The sequence below is a fragment of the Camellia sinensis genome, chromosome 4 (assembly GCF_055761805.1).
Source record: "Camellia sinensis isolate YWXY chromosome 4, ASM5576180v1, whole genome shotgun sequence".
NCBI classification, from domain to species: Eukaryota; Viridiplantae; Streptophyta; class Magnoliopsida; order Ericales; family Theaceae; genus Camellia; species Camellia sinensis.
In genome coordinates, this window is record NC_138964.1 from 138,588,886 (window position 1) to 138,604,975 (window position 16,090).

The following is a 16,090-nucleotide window of genomic DNA, read 5'->3' on the forward strand; positions in this document are numbered from 1 at the left end:
GTGGTTGGTGTAGTGCACAGTTCCTTCTATTTCTATGTTTCATCATTTGTGCTAGCATGGCAATAGGGGTTTGTAATCTCCCGTCCCTCAACTATGTCATGCTGTTTTGAAAAGTTGGTAAAAAGTTAATTTTTTGATTTTTTTAATTTATTTTATCTTTTTGTATATAAAAACTGTGAGGTGATATGACTCAAAATGGATAAAAAACTAAAAGCTATTTTTTTTTTTTTTTGCTTCTCAAAAGACCCCATCATATTAGGGCAGAATAAATTAGGTTGGTGACAAGAGCAAGCCGGGTGGATACAATATTAATAAAAATTTAAAATAATATAATATATTATGGATACTAATTTAAAATTAATGAAAGTTAAAATATGTTAGATGAGAAATAAATCAGAGAAAATAAATTGTAAGTGTAACATTTAGGGTGAAGTACCAATATCTCAAAATGTCATCTTGTGAATTGTTTGCGTTTGGTAGAGTTTTGTAAATATGATTTGAGAGTATGAGTTGTATTTTGATTTTGTGAGTTGTGGAATTATGATTTGAGTGTAGAAAATTTGTTTGGTTATGGTTTTTGAATAGAGTGTTGAATTGAGTTTTGAATTGTATGTGGAATTGAGTTTTGAAAGTTTGATTTGGCATATAAAGTAAGAAAATTTGTTTGGATATGAGTTTTGGAAAGAGTTTTCAAAACTTAATTCAAATTGTTATAGCTCATAACAAAACACACTACTTTCACACTATTGAAAATTCTGATCAACACTCATAACCAAATTCTTTCTAAAATTCAATTAAAAAATTTTATTATTAACAGAAAATAACATTAATCAATTTTTTAATTGAAAATACTACAAAGGAAATAATTTTTTTTCAAAATAAATATTCAAAAAATTTAAATCATAAATATTTAAATAATTTAAATAATCTAAAAATTTTAATAGGTAAAAAATTAAAATAAATATTCAAAAAATTTAAATAATTTAAAATTTTAATATTTTAAATTTAAAAACAACTCTACACTCAAATCGTAACCAAACACATAAAACAAAACTCAATTAAGAAATTATTTTTAAAACTCATAACCAAACACATAACTCGAAACTCCATACTACTTTCACAACTCTACACTCAAATCGTAACCAAATACATAACAAAAAAATTAAAATATTTAAAAATATTTTTATAAAATAGAGTTTGAATTTATTTTTATAAATATTTAAAAATTTAAAAAATTAAAATCGTAATATTTAAAAATTAAAATATTTAAAATCTTAACAAAATTAAAATATTTTTAAAATATTTCATATTTCAAAAATTAAAATATTGATTTGAATTGAGTTTTGAAAAGAGTTTTGAATTATTTGTTTGGTTATGAGTTTTGAAAAGTAATAATTATATTTTGAATTGACTTTTGAGAAATGGATGTAGAATTATGATTTGAAAGTTCAAAACAAACACCACACTCAAATCAATGGGTAGAATTATAATTTGAGAGGCTTACCAAACGGAGAGTCTTTCATTTTTTCTTATGAACCTAAAAGTCTCATTGAAGTGAAAATTACATAAAATGATAGTCCCTTACATGTTTAAGTTTAATTTTTTAGAAATAAAGGTTGATTTCTCCAAATGTAAAATTACACATTTGGGCAATCTACACTATAAAAGTTTTGAGTTGCATTTGGTAGAGCTTTGGAATTATGATTTGATAATAGGATTGTATTTTGAGTTTGTAAGTTTTGGAATTATGATTTGAGTATGAAAAATTTGTTTGATTATAAGTTTTGAATTGAGTAATGTGACATATGATATTTGATTCAAAAATTTATAACTCATAATCAAACACACAACCCAAAATTCAATTCAAGGCTCATAAAAAAATTTTAAAAAATTTCCAAAATATTTTTTATTTAAAATATAAAAATAACATGTGCCAAAAAAAAAAAAAAATCACGAACACTGTTTCGGTCAACCGGTCGGACGTCCGAGGGGACGACCGAGAGGATGGACCGGGTAGACGTGTTTTGAAAAATGGATGTGGAATCAATTTTTGAAAATTGTAAACAAACAGAGCCCTTAAATCATGTTGTGGAATCATATTTGGAAAGCTCCACCAAACACAAGATTTTCTCTTCTTCTAGAACAAATCCCACATTACGAATAAAAACGTAATACTTCAATAATGTAACACTCCAATGTAACATACTAAAAAATTTCTTGGTAAACTTTTCTCAAACGTAACACCATAACATTAAAAAAATTCCTTAATGTACTTTTCTTAAATATAGTCCTCCAATATAACACAAACGTAACACTCCAATCAATGTAACACTTCAATCAATGTAATCCCAAACGTAACATTCCAATGTAACATGCTCCAATGTAACACACACAAAAATAATAAAAACTCCTTATTATACTTTTTTCAAACGTAATACTCACAGTTTGAAATTATATATTTGTCCAAAACTTACTAATGAATTTTTATATTCCTTTTGGAATGGTTTGAAGAATCCCACATCTTTTTTTTGGAGTGTTACATTAGAGTGTTACAGTAAGGAGTTTTTTTGAAGTGTTACGTTTGAAAAAGTAAACTAAAGATTTTTTTTTTTTGTATTACATTAGAGTTTTACACTAAGGAGTTTTTTGTATATTACATTAGAGTGTTATATTGGAGTGTCACGTTTGGAAAAAATACATTAAGGAGTTTTTTTGTATGTTACATTAGAGTGTTACACTAAGGAAAGTCATTTTTGTACTCCTTTTGAAATGTTTTCCAAATAAAAAGATTATCATATAAAAATTAATCCCAAATTCAATTTTTATATATTGTGTACCTTACCTTTCTAACACAAAAGAGAGAAAAAAAAAAATAAAAAAAAATAAGGGTATAATCGTAAATTTAATTTTCAAATAATATATTAAATCTATATTTCTAAAATTAATGGGACTGATTGGTCTATAAAAAAATCTTGAAACTAAATGGATCATCATTTATAGCGATCCCGGTTGTCCATTTTCTGTTCAGTTGTATTCCGGACTTGGTTCCGTGGAGTTAGTAGTTGTATTTATCTTGTTGTCGTCCTTAAATCCATTGGTTTGAGTTTTAGGATGTGTTGGGCTTGGTTGTTATAGGTTGGTAAAGCTTTGGCTCCCATCGTTGTTGCTCAGTTTTTGAATGGTCCGCTCGAGCGGGTCATTTTGTGCTCGAGCGGGGTTTACACCCTTCCAGCATTTCGTGTCCCTGCAAAACTTCTGCAGGTGTGTTTTCTATGCTCGAGCGGGTTTCTTGCGCTCGAGCGGTTCGAGCTCGAGCGGGCTTGTTGGCGCTCGAGCGGGTAGTACCTTGTTGGTGAAAGTTCTGGGAGATGAAAATCTACGCTCGAGCGGACTGGTCTTTCGCGCTCGAGCGGGTGTGCTTTGTCTTTGTGTCTTGGCGCTCGAGCAGGCATTCTTGCGCTCGAGCGGATCCAGTTTTCTGTTCTTGACGCTCGAGCGTCCTGTTAGCCGCTCGAGCGGGAATGTCGTATATCAGTTGGCAGCTGGGCGTTTTAAAATCACTTTTTACATTATCTCTCTCTCTCTTACTTTCTAAAAACACTTTTGAGAGCTTCTCTCTCTAGGATCTCCCTTCTCTCTAGGGTTTGATCTAGTTCGACTGTCCCTTTACCCTTCGGCCTTTGTGAAAAGTATGTTCATCATCGAGGGTTTCGTTTTGATCCGTGGATCTTGGTATTTGGAACATTTTGGTTTTCTTCAACTTCCCCGTTTGAGCTCTAACTTCGAGGTAGGGATATCTTACTCCTCTTTTTGAGCTTTGTCTTTGAATTTTAGCATTTTGATATGTTGGGGGTTGTTGGGTAATTTTGAGAAAGTTTGGGTCTTTGTGTAGTTTTACAAAAGATGGGGTTTTATTTATAATTAAACCTATATGCATGTTTGGCATAGAGAAATGAGATAGATGATGAACTGTGGATGAAAATGGAACCTTGGAGTTGTTATGTTAATTATGGGAAAATGCCCTAATTAGTTGGATAAATTAATTTGTATAATTAATTTTGAGAAATGAGGAATTGAATTGAGAATATTCAAATTGAAAGATTATGGGATTAAAGGGGTGTAGTTGGATCATTTATCACTCACCTAGTTGATATGTTGATATTTTATCCATTTGGTGCGCTTATTTTCTGTTTAGAAATAACTGCTTTGGGCTATCGGTGGAGGATAGTCTTGATTGTTGTAGACAATGCATGATGATTAGGCAAATTAAAACTAATCGATTGAGTAGGCTATCGAGCATAGCGGTTAGATTAATACATCAACTTTATGTATTGATTGTTTATGTATATGATCTATGTTTATATACATTGTGTGTGTGAGAAGAGATAGGGGGTGTACTCCGCGATTTAGGAGAAGATAGGGGATGGACCTCTAAATCGGATTGTGTGTGACCTTGATACAGCACTACAATGTGTATCGAGCGTTGATTATGGAAGTGTTTAAATTGATTTGATATAGCACTAAAATGTATATCGTTATCAATTGTGAAGTATAGAAGTGTTTCTATGTTATGTTGATACTGTACCAAAATGTGTATTGTTCGTACAGTATGGAAGTGGTTTATGTGTTATTGATACAGTATCAAAATGTGTATCCGTTATGAATTTCGAAAGTGTTTTAAAGATGAGTCTTATTCTCATTAAGTTATTTGGCTAAGTTTTGGACCTTGTTGTCAAACTTAAGGTTGAAAAAGAAATGAGAAATGAAACGTAACATGGACTTAAATGTCATGGAACTGGAATGTGATATAAGTGGGTGTACCGGTGTTGACCATCTGTCAACTGCTAATCTTTTAGGCATTGTTCATAGCTGGTTTAGTATATCTCTGCTGGGCTGTGGCTCACCCTTTATGGGACATCATTTTCAGGTACAGGTAGCATGCCACCTCCAAGGACATAGCTTGGGAGGCTGGAGGCAGACAGGCTCCTTTTGTTGTTTGCTTTCTTTTGATGTATTACATGTAAATTCAAGCCAAGGGCGTAATATGTATTGAGTTAGTACTCTTCTTTTTGTAACCAAGTGTTAACTTGGAAAGCTGTAAGCCCGTAGGGCATTTGCTTTTGTTGTTAACATGTAATACTTTTGTAAGAACTACTCTGATTAATGGAAAGATGTTTATTTCTCTTATATCATTGTATGTCTAAAATGATGGGTTTTATGTTTTTTTTTTACGGCGTTACATCATTTCTCAAAATGGGATTTATAGATAAATTTTTCTAATATTTAATCTTATTATTTTGAAAAAAAAACTAAAGAATATATAATAGATGGGGTTAGGGCAAGACAAGTTAGAATGGGGGAAACAAAACCCATTTCTATCCCACTTTCTCATCAAAGGTAGGGCAGAAGATGCAAGGGCAAAGTAGAGCAGTACCTGTTGGAGGTTTACTCCTATAGTTCAAGGACATAGGCTCCAGTCTTTGGAGCAACGCTTAGATACAAGATTTAGACTTATTAATTTTGACTATGGACTCCTGGACACTACATTCAATGAAATTAGAGTCAAGTTATGACTCAAGTCCGTAATCCCTGTTTTTGAGTAATTTTTGCATGTTAAGAGGTTATATTTCATGTGATACCTCCTATTATTGTAATTGGTTTTAACAATAGGATCCATCACATTTATATAGGGATGTTTGGGGAACAATAAGGGGCACATATATTTGTGATTGGTTGAAAGTAGTGCCATGTAAACCCTATTAGCATATAAAAATTCTTGTTCTTGAGCCTAGTGTCACGTCCCGCTAGATTACCTAGACAAAATAGCCTACCAAGAGAAAGTCTCAAGGACATAAGGCTAATGAAATATTCCGGAAGCTCTTGGAAGACTTGAGAAAATGTGAAAATATGGAACATAATTCTATAATGTACATAAAAGGATCTAGAGTTAGTTCTAGAGCATTTAAGTGAAGATTGGAGGAATAGAAGCAATAGAAGCTTCTAGAACCTCCTAGGGAAATGAAGGTGGTAAAAGACCCTTATACATATTTCTAGAATGAGATAGATATTTGTATAGATATTTTTAGGGGGGATGCTAGAACCTTCTTGTAGGATAAAGAAAGCTTCTATAAGAAGCTTCTCAATAACTCCTTTGTATGTTCTGGAATATTCTAGAGAAGGCCTAAGATTTTTAAGGTGAATACAAAGGTATTCTCTCAAAATCTTTTTGTCTTTTTATTTCTCTTTCTTGCAAACTTGTGAGTTAGATCAAGTAAAACTTGTGATTGTCTAATTGTATTATATATTCACCCGTAAGCCTGAATCTATAGCATGTCATACAATTACAAAACCAATTCATATCTCAAATAAAATGCCTTAAGGATTTACATATTTTAAAGAGTAAAACTTTGTAAATAACCAAGGCCATGACACTAGGCTCATTTGGGGCTTTCCTATTCAACCCTCCAAAAAAGATAAGAAGAATAATAATCACGCTCAAAAAAAGTTGTTATATGTTGATGGGAAATTCTATTTCCACCCACCTAATAAACTCAAGGCAAATCTTTTCTCAATACACACACTTATTAATTTGATTATGAACTAATTTTCTCAATCCACACCCTTAAAATTACAATCACATCCTTCACTCATAAATGGTACACACACTTTACCCTCAAATGTACACACTTTAATTGATCTTAATTGACATTTCTAGTTCCACCCACTTTTGTAAAGACTTTGACTTCGTTCAAACAGAGGAAAAAAAAAAAGTTTTGAACTTTCCTCACCTTCATTAAAGAACTTGAAGAGCTCTATTGAATCTCCACTAAAAACTATTGAATCCTTTATTTAAGGTAATATTTCCATTTTCTTATTACATTCATCATTTTGTTATTACATTTACTATTTTCGGATATCTCTGCACTCCATTGGCATATAAAACATCGATTTTCCATGGTTAGGGACGGGTTGGATCTATCTTCACTGGGTGTCCGAATTTGTTTCTGTAATTCGGAACCTAATCACCAAATAATGTGTACAATTTCGACCAATGAAATCCAAACAAAATACAAAATTTTGAAGTTTTTCTGCCGAATATAATATATTTTTTTGGTTCAATAGTTCCAAATTAATTCTTTAATTTCGGCAATTGATTTCTGAAATATTTGTGTTTATTCGGCACTAAAGTTCCGCATGGTGTTTTTTTTTTTTTATATATATATATATATATATAAATTTACACCAATATAGGCTGCCAAGATTGGTTTTACTTTAGGTTCTTTTCCAACAATTTTATTTTATGGGTATGTTTATGTATTTATTTTTTTTTATTTTTTTTTTGCGAATTCAATGCATAACAATAAAAACAAAACAGTATTGGTATTTTCACATTATATTGTTAACTTAAGTAGTTGTTAAACAATGGTCTTCAAAAATGTTGTTAGCTAAATAGTTGATCAAAACAATTGCATTATATAGAATATTAGGGGTTTGTCCTTTCAAAACATTGAAATTGGGGCCAAATTTGGTCTTTGGTTGTATACTTACAGCTACAACAAATTTACAATCATTAGAATGTACAAAGACAAGTAATGGGCAATCCTTTGTTTGTTTGAAAAATGATGTTGGTATTGATTAATGACCTTGGTGCCTTGGTAAATTGGCCAAAGTGAAGTTAATCTGTTTTTGGCATGTTGTGAACATTACCAAACTAATTGGTGAATGGTCTGTATAAAATACAAATAGTTTTGTTATATATCCATGTTTACATTGTAATTTTTCAACAAATCCCAGTCTCACTCTTTCATCAGTAGTAGGGTTATATCCTTAACTTATTTTGTTAATTTCATATCATCGAAATTGTCAATTTAATGGTCTATAACTGCATATTAGATTTCATTAAGGTGGCATGGTTAGGCTACTTATTACCCACATTGATGTGATCCTTTTCTGAGAGTGTTTATTCTATTTCATTATATTGGGTTGATGAGAACAATTTTCCTTATGCAGATGGATGTTGGTCCCAGTCAACGTTGGTCAGTAACAGCTTCGAACAGAAGACTCTATGAATTAGAGAGACGTGGTCGTGGACGTAGACGTGGATGTGCTCGAGTGCATGATGATGACACGAACATTACCATGGATGATGATCCTATACATGATGCACCAGTTATGGATGATATTGCTATGGATGATGACCCTACTGGTGATGATGCTGACATTGTTGATGAAGATATTCTTGCTTAGCCATTTCTGGAAGGGCCAATTGATCCATCAATCCTTAAAAGTTTTAAAAGTCATGTTGCCGTAGGTATTTGGAATGGTGCTGATGAAAGGGGGCCCTTGAATTGTCATAATCACTCGTCTAAGATTCGTTCGTGGCCGTAGTGGGAACAAGGAAAAAATGCTACATTTGTAAACATTGTAGAGATGTCAGGACTTGCACAATTAGCTCGTTGCATATATCGCTCTGTCAACAAAATTGTAGTGTCTAGTTTTGTTAAAAGATGACAACCGGAGACAAACACCTTCCATTTGACTGTTGGAGAGATGACTATCACATTGGATGATGTTGCCACTATCCTAGGGCTTCCCATTGTAGGAAAATCTATTAGTGTACGTAAGTTGTCAAAAAGTCGGGCCATTGCATTAGTAGTTAATACCTTGAAAAATGATGAGCAAGAGGTCAGACATGAGATGTCTAATGCTGGAGGCAATTCAGTGAGGCTTGAGTGGTTGAGAGCACACTTTCATAATGTCACAGACAATGATTCAATGGAAAGAATTGCATGTGCAAGTAAAGCATACTTGCTATTTTTGTTGGGCTGTACACTTTTCAGTGACAAGACTGGTACTAGGGTCCCCGTTGTTTGTTTGAGTTTGTTGTCCGATTTGACGACTGTATCTTCATATGCTTGGGGTGCTGCTACATTGGCATACTTATATAGACAGATGGAGTACGCTAGCAGGTCCGACAAATAGCCAGTTACATGACACTTTTTGAGGGATGGATTTATAAGTACTTTCGTGGATTCCGACCACACTTGAATGTGAATTACACTCGAGACATGCCACATGTTTATCGTTGGACTTCTCGGAGAGAGTCTGGTAAAGAGACACAGTTGCAGGATTTTTGAGAGGAGCTTGATAGGTTGGGTGTACATGATGTAAGTTAGAAAGTCCTTCAAAATTTGAAACTCCATATCATACAAAATTTACAGTTGTCATATCTTACAGTTGTTATTGTTTGTAGGTTATTTGGGACCCGTACCAAAGTTGTAGAGATGTCCATCCGTGTCACCTAATTACGTTCTACCACGGTTGCCTAAAGTGTTTGGAAGTAGTTGAATCATATCACCCTGATAGAGTTTTGAGATAGCCTTAATCCACCACTTGGCCCTATATGTGCCTCTCGAGGAGCCGCAACTCCACGCTACAATGTTATGTATGCATACTTGGACATCATTTGGGAGGCATAGGACAACCATGTGTTATCTGATCGAAGGAGGAATACACCAGTACGACAACCTTGGAATTGTGTTCCTGGTTACATGGATTGGTACCAAACCATTACCCATATGTATGTTCAAAAGCCAACGCGCGTTCTCAGGTGGACCTAATATTCATCATTATCAGTATCCTAGCCAAGTTGCACATGTACTTTTTTTTTAAAGGGCACCATTACAAATTATTTATGTAAACTATTATAGGTTTGTACATAATGTTGTATTTGTTCTCGTAATGTAGCGTATGTCACAGATATATCAGATTACTCATCCTTTCATTGAGGCTGGCTATGAGGAGAGTGTTCCACATCCTGATAGACTTTACTATGCAATTGATGCAATTGAACAGCTTCTTCAAGATCAGCACATTAGTGAAGCTGCGCCCAACACATCCACTCAGGGTTGGTCTGCACCCAGCTCTTATATTACACATCGTTTTGGAGCACATTACATTCGCCGATCATGTAGTTGATAGTAGTTCATAATGTTAGCACATGTAGTTTCTGATGGTGTTAGTGGATGTATAAGAAGACAAATATTATTATTATCTTTGGATTATGTATTTCTTGGATTATGTATAAGGAGACATATATTTTGTGATGATGTGGATGGATTAAACTACTAGTTAATATTACTAGTTCTTGTTACATACTTGTTCTTTAATATGAATAATCTTTAACAATAGTTGCACTTGGTTAATATTATTTTCATTACATTTTGTGTTCAGACAATGTAAAAATAATATGACGTCTATTCCATAAATAAGAGAACTATAACTCATATGATATTATATTTTTAAAAAAATGACCATTACAAAATTCAATGGCAAAATGATATCTATCTCGTTGCTCCATGCTAGTAAATAATAAAAACTAATGTCTTAAACCTCTTATGACTGCTCTCTAATACATCAATCAATGTCAACTACATCAAATGTTTCTCGAGTAGCTACATTAGGTCCTATGTTGTCTTTGAATTTTTGAATGCGGCTAACATATGCATCCTCCCATTTTGATGCACAAGGGTGATGGCGAACTTGCCAAAGCACAGCAATGGGAGAAACTAGATGATCGGCCTTAAAAAATACCTATACGTACATCCAAAAATTTACATATCTTTACCAAATCCATCAAATATGCAATTACACAAATATTAAACAACAATGTACCGTTATTTTCATAACTTATACCTGCACAAAATGATTTCCATTAACAAATCCAATGGCAATCTCGCGACGATCAACTAGGGTTGCTGGCGGTGATCTCAAAGGTAAGAAAGTGAGACACTATTGCAATGATAAGTGGTACAAGACTACATTATAAAATGATGCAATAAGATGTCCTATGTCAGGCATAGTCATCCAACAATCAAAGACCGGGCTATCTTCAAAATATGAAAGGATGCATGTCAGCTCCTCAACGCTCTAATGCAACCCGTATAGTACGACATATTCATCTCTTTAATTATTTAATTCAAGTAGCATATCACGCCTAACTTGCACCCAGTCATTCTCTCCAAGACCAAGTAAACCCGCAATAGTTCTAAAACCACAATTCCCATTACCATCTACATCCTTCATCAACTTTACAAATGGTATTAACATAGGCAGGAAGTCACCAGTATATGCATTCAGTAAACTTGTTCTTGTACGATATGTCTTTGTCTTCACATTCCGCTTCTTATCAAGCACTTTCGAAGGTCTCTTTTTCTTTGACTGACTGGAAGCTAATGTGCTCTGGCTATTGTCACGACCTAACCCCCACCCCACGGGATTAGAGACGTAACCGGCTAGTAATCCGCAATTACCAAAGGCCTGCTTATTAGAAAATAGTAAGGGGTTGGCGGAAACCAATAAAATCATAATACATTGTCCAATGAGTTGTGAACTAAAATGAATAACACACCTTTATATACATCACTGTACAATCATCCCATACCACAACGCATCATACACATATACCAAAAGCAAACACATTAACAAACAAGCATAAGACCAAAAACACTTGACTATAAGTCACTTGATCACTTTACAAAAGGGTAAATTCATTTTCACCAAAAAGCCTTAGAGTTAGACCCAAAAGAAACTTCGAAGGGAGGCACAACGGTTAGCTTGACAAACTAGAAAGTAGGTTGACGCCCTTAACTCCTTCCTTGAGCTGGATCACCTACATGGTAGACATAAACTGTGAGCCCAAGTCCAGTGAATAACAATGTGTATAGAGGTTAGAAGTAATGTCCATTTGAATAGTAAAATCATGTCATATAGCAGTAACATGCTCATTAAAACATAAAAATCATATGGAAATATGGGCTCATATATCAATTCTTCAAATCATGTTCATATAACTCAATATCTCATATGCATCTAGCCATGGTACTGTTACCCCCAGGCGAGGGCCACGTGAATATAGGCCACGGTATTCTTACCCTCGGGCAAGGGCCACATAAACATAGACCACGATATTATTACCCCCGGGTGAGGGCCACGTAAAGATACGCCATGGTATTATTACCCTCGGCTACGGGCCACATGACTTTAGACTGTGGTACTATTACCCCCGGGTATGGGCCACGTGAGCGTATTATATGGAGTGGGTTCACGTATTTAGTCAACATATCACTATAGAACAGACTTTAACGATATCAATAACAATCGAAAAGAATTATAATTCAAGCATAGTTTTACTACATTGTCACTCACCGTTAGTCCCGTGTAGCACTTGACTTGGATGCGGCATTTGACCTATGTAGGCACATGAAAGCATAATGGTTCAATATTCAATTAGTCACTAACTTCTTCATTACTTACTTATTACTACTCATTTAACCCGATCCATTTTATTCTTTATTTCATTTTAAATTCATTCCATGCACATGCACATGAAAAACAGTTGAAAACCATGCAATTGAAGGCCTGGAAGTCAAAGAAATCAGGAGAAAAATCAATCTGGGCTAGCCCTGTTGGCCGCACGTGAGGTGGCCCTAGCCGCACGCTCGTGCGGACGAACCTTGGTGTGCAAATTTGGCCAAATCAAGCTTGACCGCTCGAACGGTGGCCCAGGCCACTCGAGCGGTCTAAGGCTAAAAAACACTTCAAAACCAAAGGAATTGATTACTTCCATCTTCAAGTAAGTAAGCAAGGCTCAAGCCTCAAAGAAGACCACAAAATCTTGAACCTTAGATGTATACAATTTTCAATGTATGCAAACTTTGAGTGTCAAAGTGAAAACTTTTGCAATTCGCTCTTCAAATCCGAAATTTCATGCAAGACGCAAGTGATGATGCCATGTATTACAAGGATAAGAGTTGACTATTTTCATTTCTTCACTTTAGGGTTCCTATCATCACTTTACATTACCCAACTTCTCAATTCATCTAAATTTCTATGATTCTATGGGCAAACAACTTCAATTCTTGAAATTAGAGGAAAGTTTCTTACCTTAGATGGATAAATTAGTGAAGATTTGGACTAAGCTCTTCTACTCCTCTTCTTCCTTCTACTCCTAAGGCTCTCTCTCCAATTGTCTTTACACCAACCATTATCTCTCCTTATTTACCTCTTTTGTTGACTTGAGATAAGTCTTGTTTGGATTTTCCTAATTCTCTTCCCAAGTCTAAGTTAATAATTCACTTCTCATCATAAATCTCTTAATTAACACTAAATTAAAACACATTACTGTGAATCAGGCTCTAATTGCCTATTTCAAATATTTAATTTTAATCGTATGATGCATTGATTCAGATAGGTTTATTACTTATTTCCATCTATCTTTCCCACTATTTCACTACCATGAACACATAGCACAATTAACAAATGGTACATATAACACATGACATACAATTAGGCATAATAAACCCATAAGTAAGGCAAATTACGTAATTTAACAATTAATTAAGGGAGCAGCTGTTACAGCTATCATGGCCATCGTCAACTAACTCAAATGCACACGGGTCACGACGACAAGATATATCAGTTTTCTTATGTCCTCGACGTGGATTAGGTTTCACACCAGGCTCAATAAGAAAAGTGCTCGCTGGATTTGCAATTTCCCTCAACTTCTTCAACATATCCAATTGCGCGACAATATCAAACTCATTGAACTGCTTCAAAATCATCTCAAGTTTTAGGATACAAGTCAATTCCAATTTCTCAACCTTTGGATTATGCACACATATAGTAAGTCGCGTCCAATGTACATGTATGCTACTTAGTGGAATAGGATGGCTTTGTCTCATGTAATTTGCAATCTCGTGAGCACAAGGTAAACCATGTGTGCGCCTAAGAACACACCCACATGCTGCAACATCAATTCCAACTGAATTTGCTCTCTTACTCTCTGCCAACACGTACTCTAATGCACAAATAGACACATTACCCCGAAGCTCTCTAAATTGAGAAAGTTTGAATTGATGTTGCACAGTTGTCAAACTCTTCTCGAATGATGCTTTAACTTGAATGTGCTGCAACTCAAGTAGACAATGTATTTTTTCAAATGAAATCTCAAATATCGTTTGACTTGAACCAAATTGCCTTTTCAATCTAGCAAGAGCACTCTCAACCCTGTTCATATGGATGTGAACAAAAATAGTCAAGCATAATAATTAAAAATGACAATATGATTTATAAGAAATTAAAAAAAAAACAAATATTACCGATTGGTTGCAACATTGCCAAAATGCATACACATATTTGTATGTAACACAATGAATTTTTCTTGATACAGATTCAACCAACTCACGGTAATATACTTGATTGCTTCCGAATAGTTACTGAAATCCTTATGCAGTATTATAAGCTGATCCCTCTTCAGTCGATGACAATACCAAATAGTTTCATGCAGTGTTAAACTTGTCCCATTTTTCTTTTGTCTCAAATATTTTCTTGCATTTCGTCAATATATTCTTATTAATATGCCAACGACATAACAAATGTTGAGCATTCGGAAAAGTGTTGTTAATGGCATTCATCAAAGCAAGCTCTCTGTCTGTGAAAATGACTTCAAGTAAAACACTGTCGTCCATAAGATCACGCAATGTTTGTAACGCCCATGCAAAATTATCAACCCGCTCAGTTTGCAAGTATGCGATAGCCATGGAGAATGTCATATGAGTAGATGTCACTCCCACAATTTCAAGAAGAGGAAGCCTATTCGTCTTATATGTGAAATCCATAATCACCACACGAGGGAATGTACGAAGCAAATCCAAACTCACTGGATGTGCCCAAAACAAGTCTGTGACAGTCATAGAGCCTTCCTCACACTGATGACACTCAATGTACTTATGTTTCACTAATTCACCCAGCAGTTATTGTATTTGAGATCTACCAGCTTTCTGTAGAATCCTACATCGATGTCGTGCATTGTAAACTGTCTTCATTGTGCTCATATTAAGGGCATTCCTCTGTTTGAGTGTAATGAGTATCTCCTTTGGTCTTATTAGGCTCTTTGACATATCTACTAACAGTGACTTTTCATTAGCTGACAATCTTCCTGCATATGAATGTCCTTGGAGATGCTCCGCGGTTGCATGATTATGCAGTCCACAAACTACATTCAATATCCATTCATCGTTTGCTTTTAACTTGTATGCCTTCAAATCAAATGAACATTCGCACTTCTTCGTATCAGTTTGTCTCAATAAGTCTTTTGAGCCATCTTTCAACTTTTTACGCGATCTATACTTCCCACTCCCCTCACAAGTAAGATAAATTCTTCGTCTTTTGTGACCGCCACCATAATCCGACGTCCTTATAACAATAACAAAGCCATTTGCCCTTTCAATATCACGTACCCAAGTTAGCAATTCATCTTTGCTGTCGAAAACCTATATATAATGTCACACAACTTTCATAAGAACAAAGTAAACAAACTAATTAATAAAAATTATGAACTTACGAATTTCATGTTAAAGGTTACTTGTTTAGTAGTAAAATGACTAGTACAATTCACCATAATATCCGATCGAACCTCAGTTTCTTCAATGGATGCCATCTAAGAATGGAGGGAAAACAATTTTCATTCGATTGTACAAAGCCGAACATAATAAAATAATTCAACACTACAAAGCCAAAAATAATGAAATAATTCGACATTACAGAGACGAAAATAAATAAAAAATTCGGCACTACATGGCCCAAAAAAATATAAAATTCGACACTTTAAAACCGAAATAAATTTCAAATATCAAAATTTAAGTATCGAAAAATAGCATAAATTCTAAACTTGTATATCGAAATATTACTATTATTTCAGAAGTTGATTTCCGAATATTTTGATAAAATTCCACACTGACTATCCGACTAAAAACGCAAAAAAATAAAAATAAAATTGTTACACGAAAAACCTAACAGCACTGATTTTGCTGTCATCAGATATATTTTTACTTGAGTTTGAACTTCCATAGGTTTGCAACTCTTCCATATCAAAATCAAGTAAAAATTGTAAAACTAATAATTAAACGATGTAAATAGTCAAGTATAAACCTAGAGATTAAAGCAATATGAGAGATTTATGAGAATATTGATTTGCAAACAATAGATGAGTATAAAGTGTGTAACAAGAAAGTGATAACAACGAAAAAAT

The 16,090-nt window shown here is 34.1% G+C and overlaps 1 protein-coding gene across 1 annotated transcript; it reads right to left on the reverse strand.

Moving 5' to 3' along the window:
* Positions 1-10,416: 10,416 nt before the first annotated feature.
* On the reverse strand, positions 10,417-15,499 carry LOC114319847 (uncharacterized). The gene is made up of 7 exons (XM_082923664.1): positions 15,458-15,499; positions 14,834-15,332; positions 14,434-14,719; positions 13,418-14,067; positions 11,002-11,294; positions 10,696-10,791; positions 10,417-10,593 (listed from the first exon to the last, which is right to left on the reverse strand). The coding sequence occupies exons 1-7, from the start codon at positions 15,497-15,499 to the stop codon at positions 10,417-10,419; spliced, it is 2,043 nt and encodes a 680-aa protein (XP_082779790.1).
* Between the last annotated feature and the right edge of the window lie 591 nt (positions 15,500-16,090).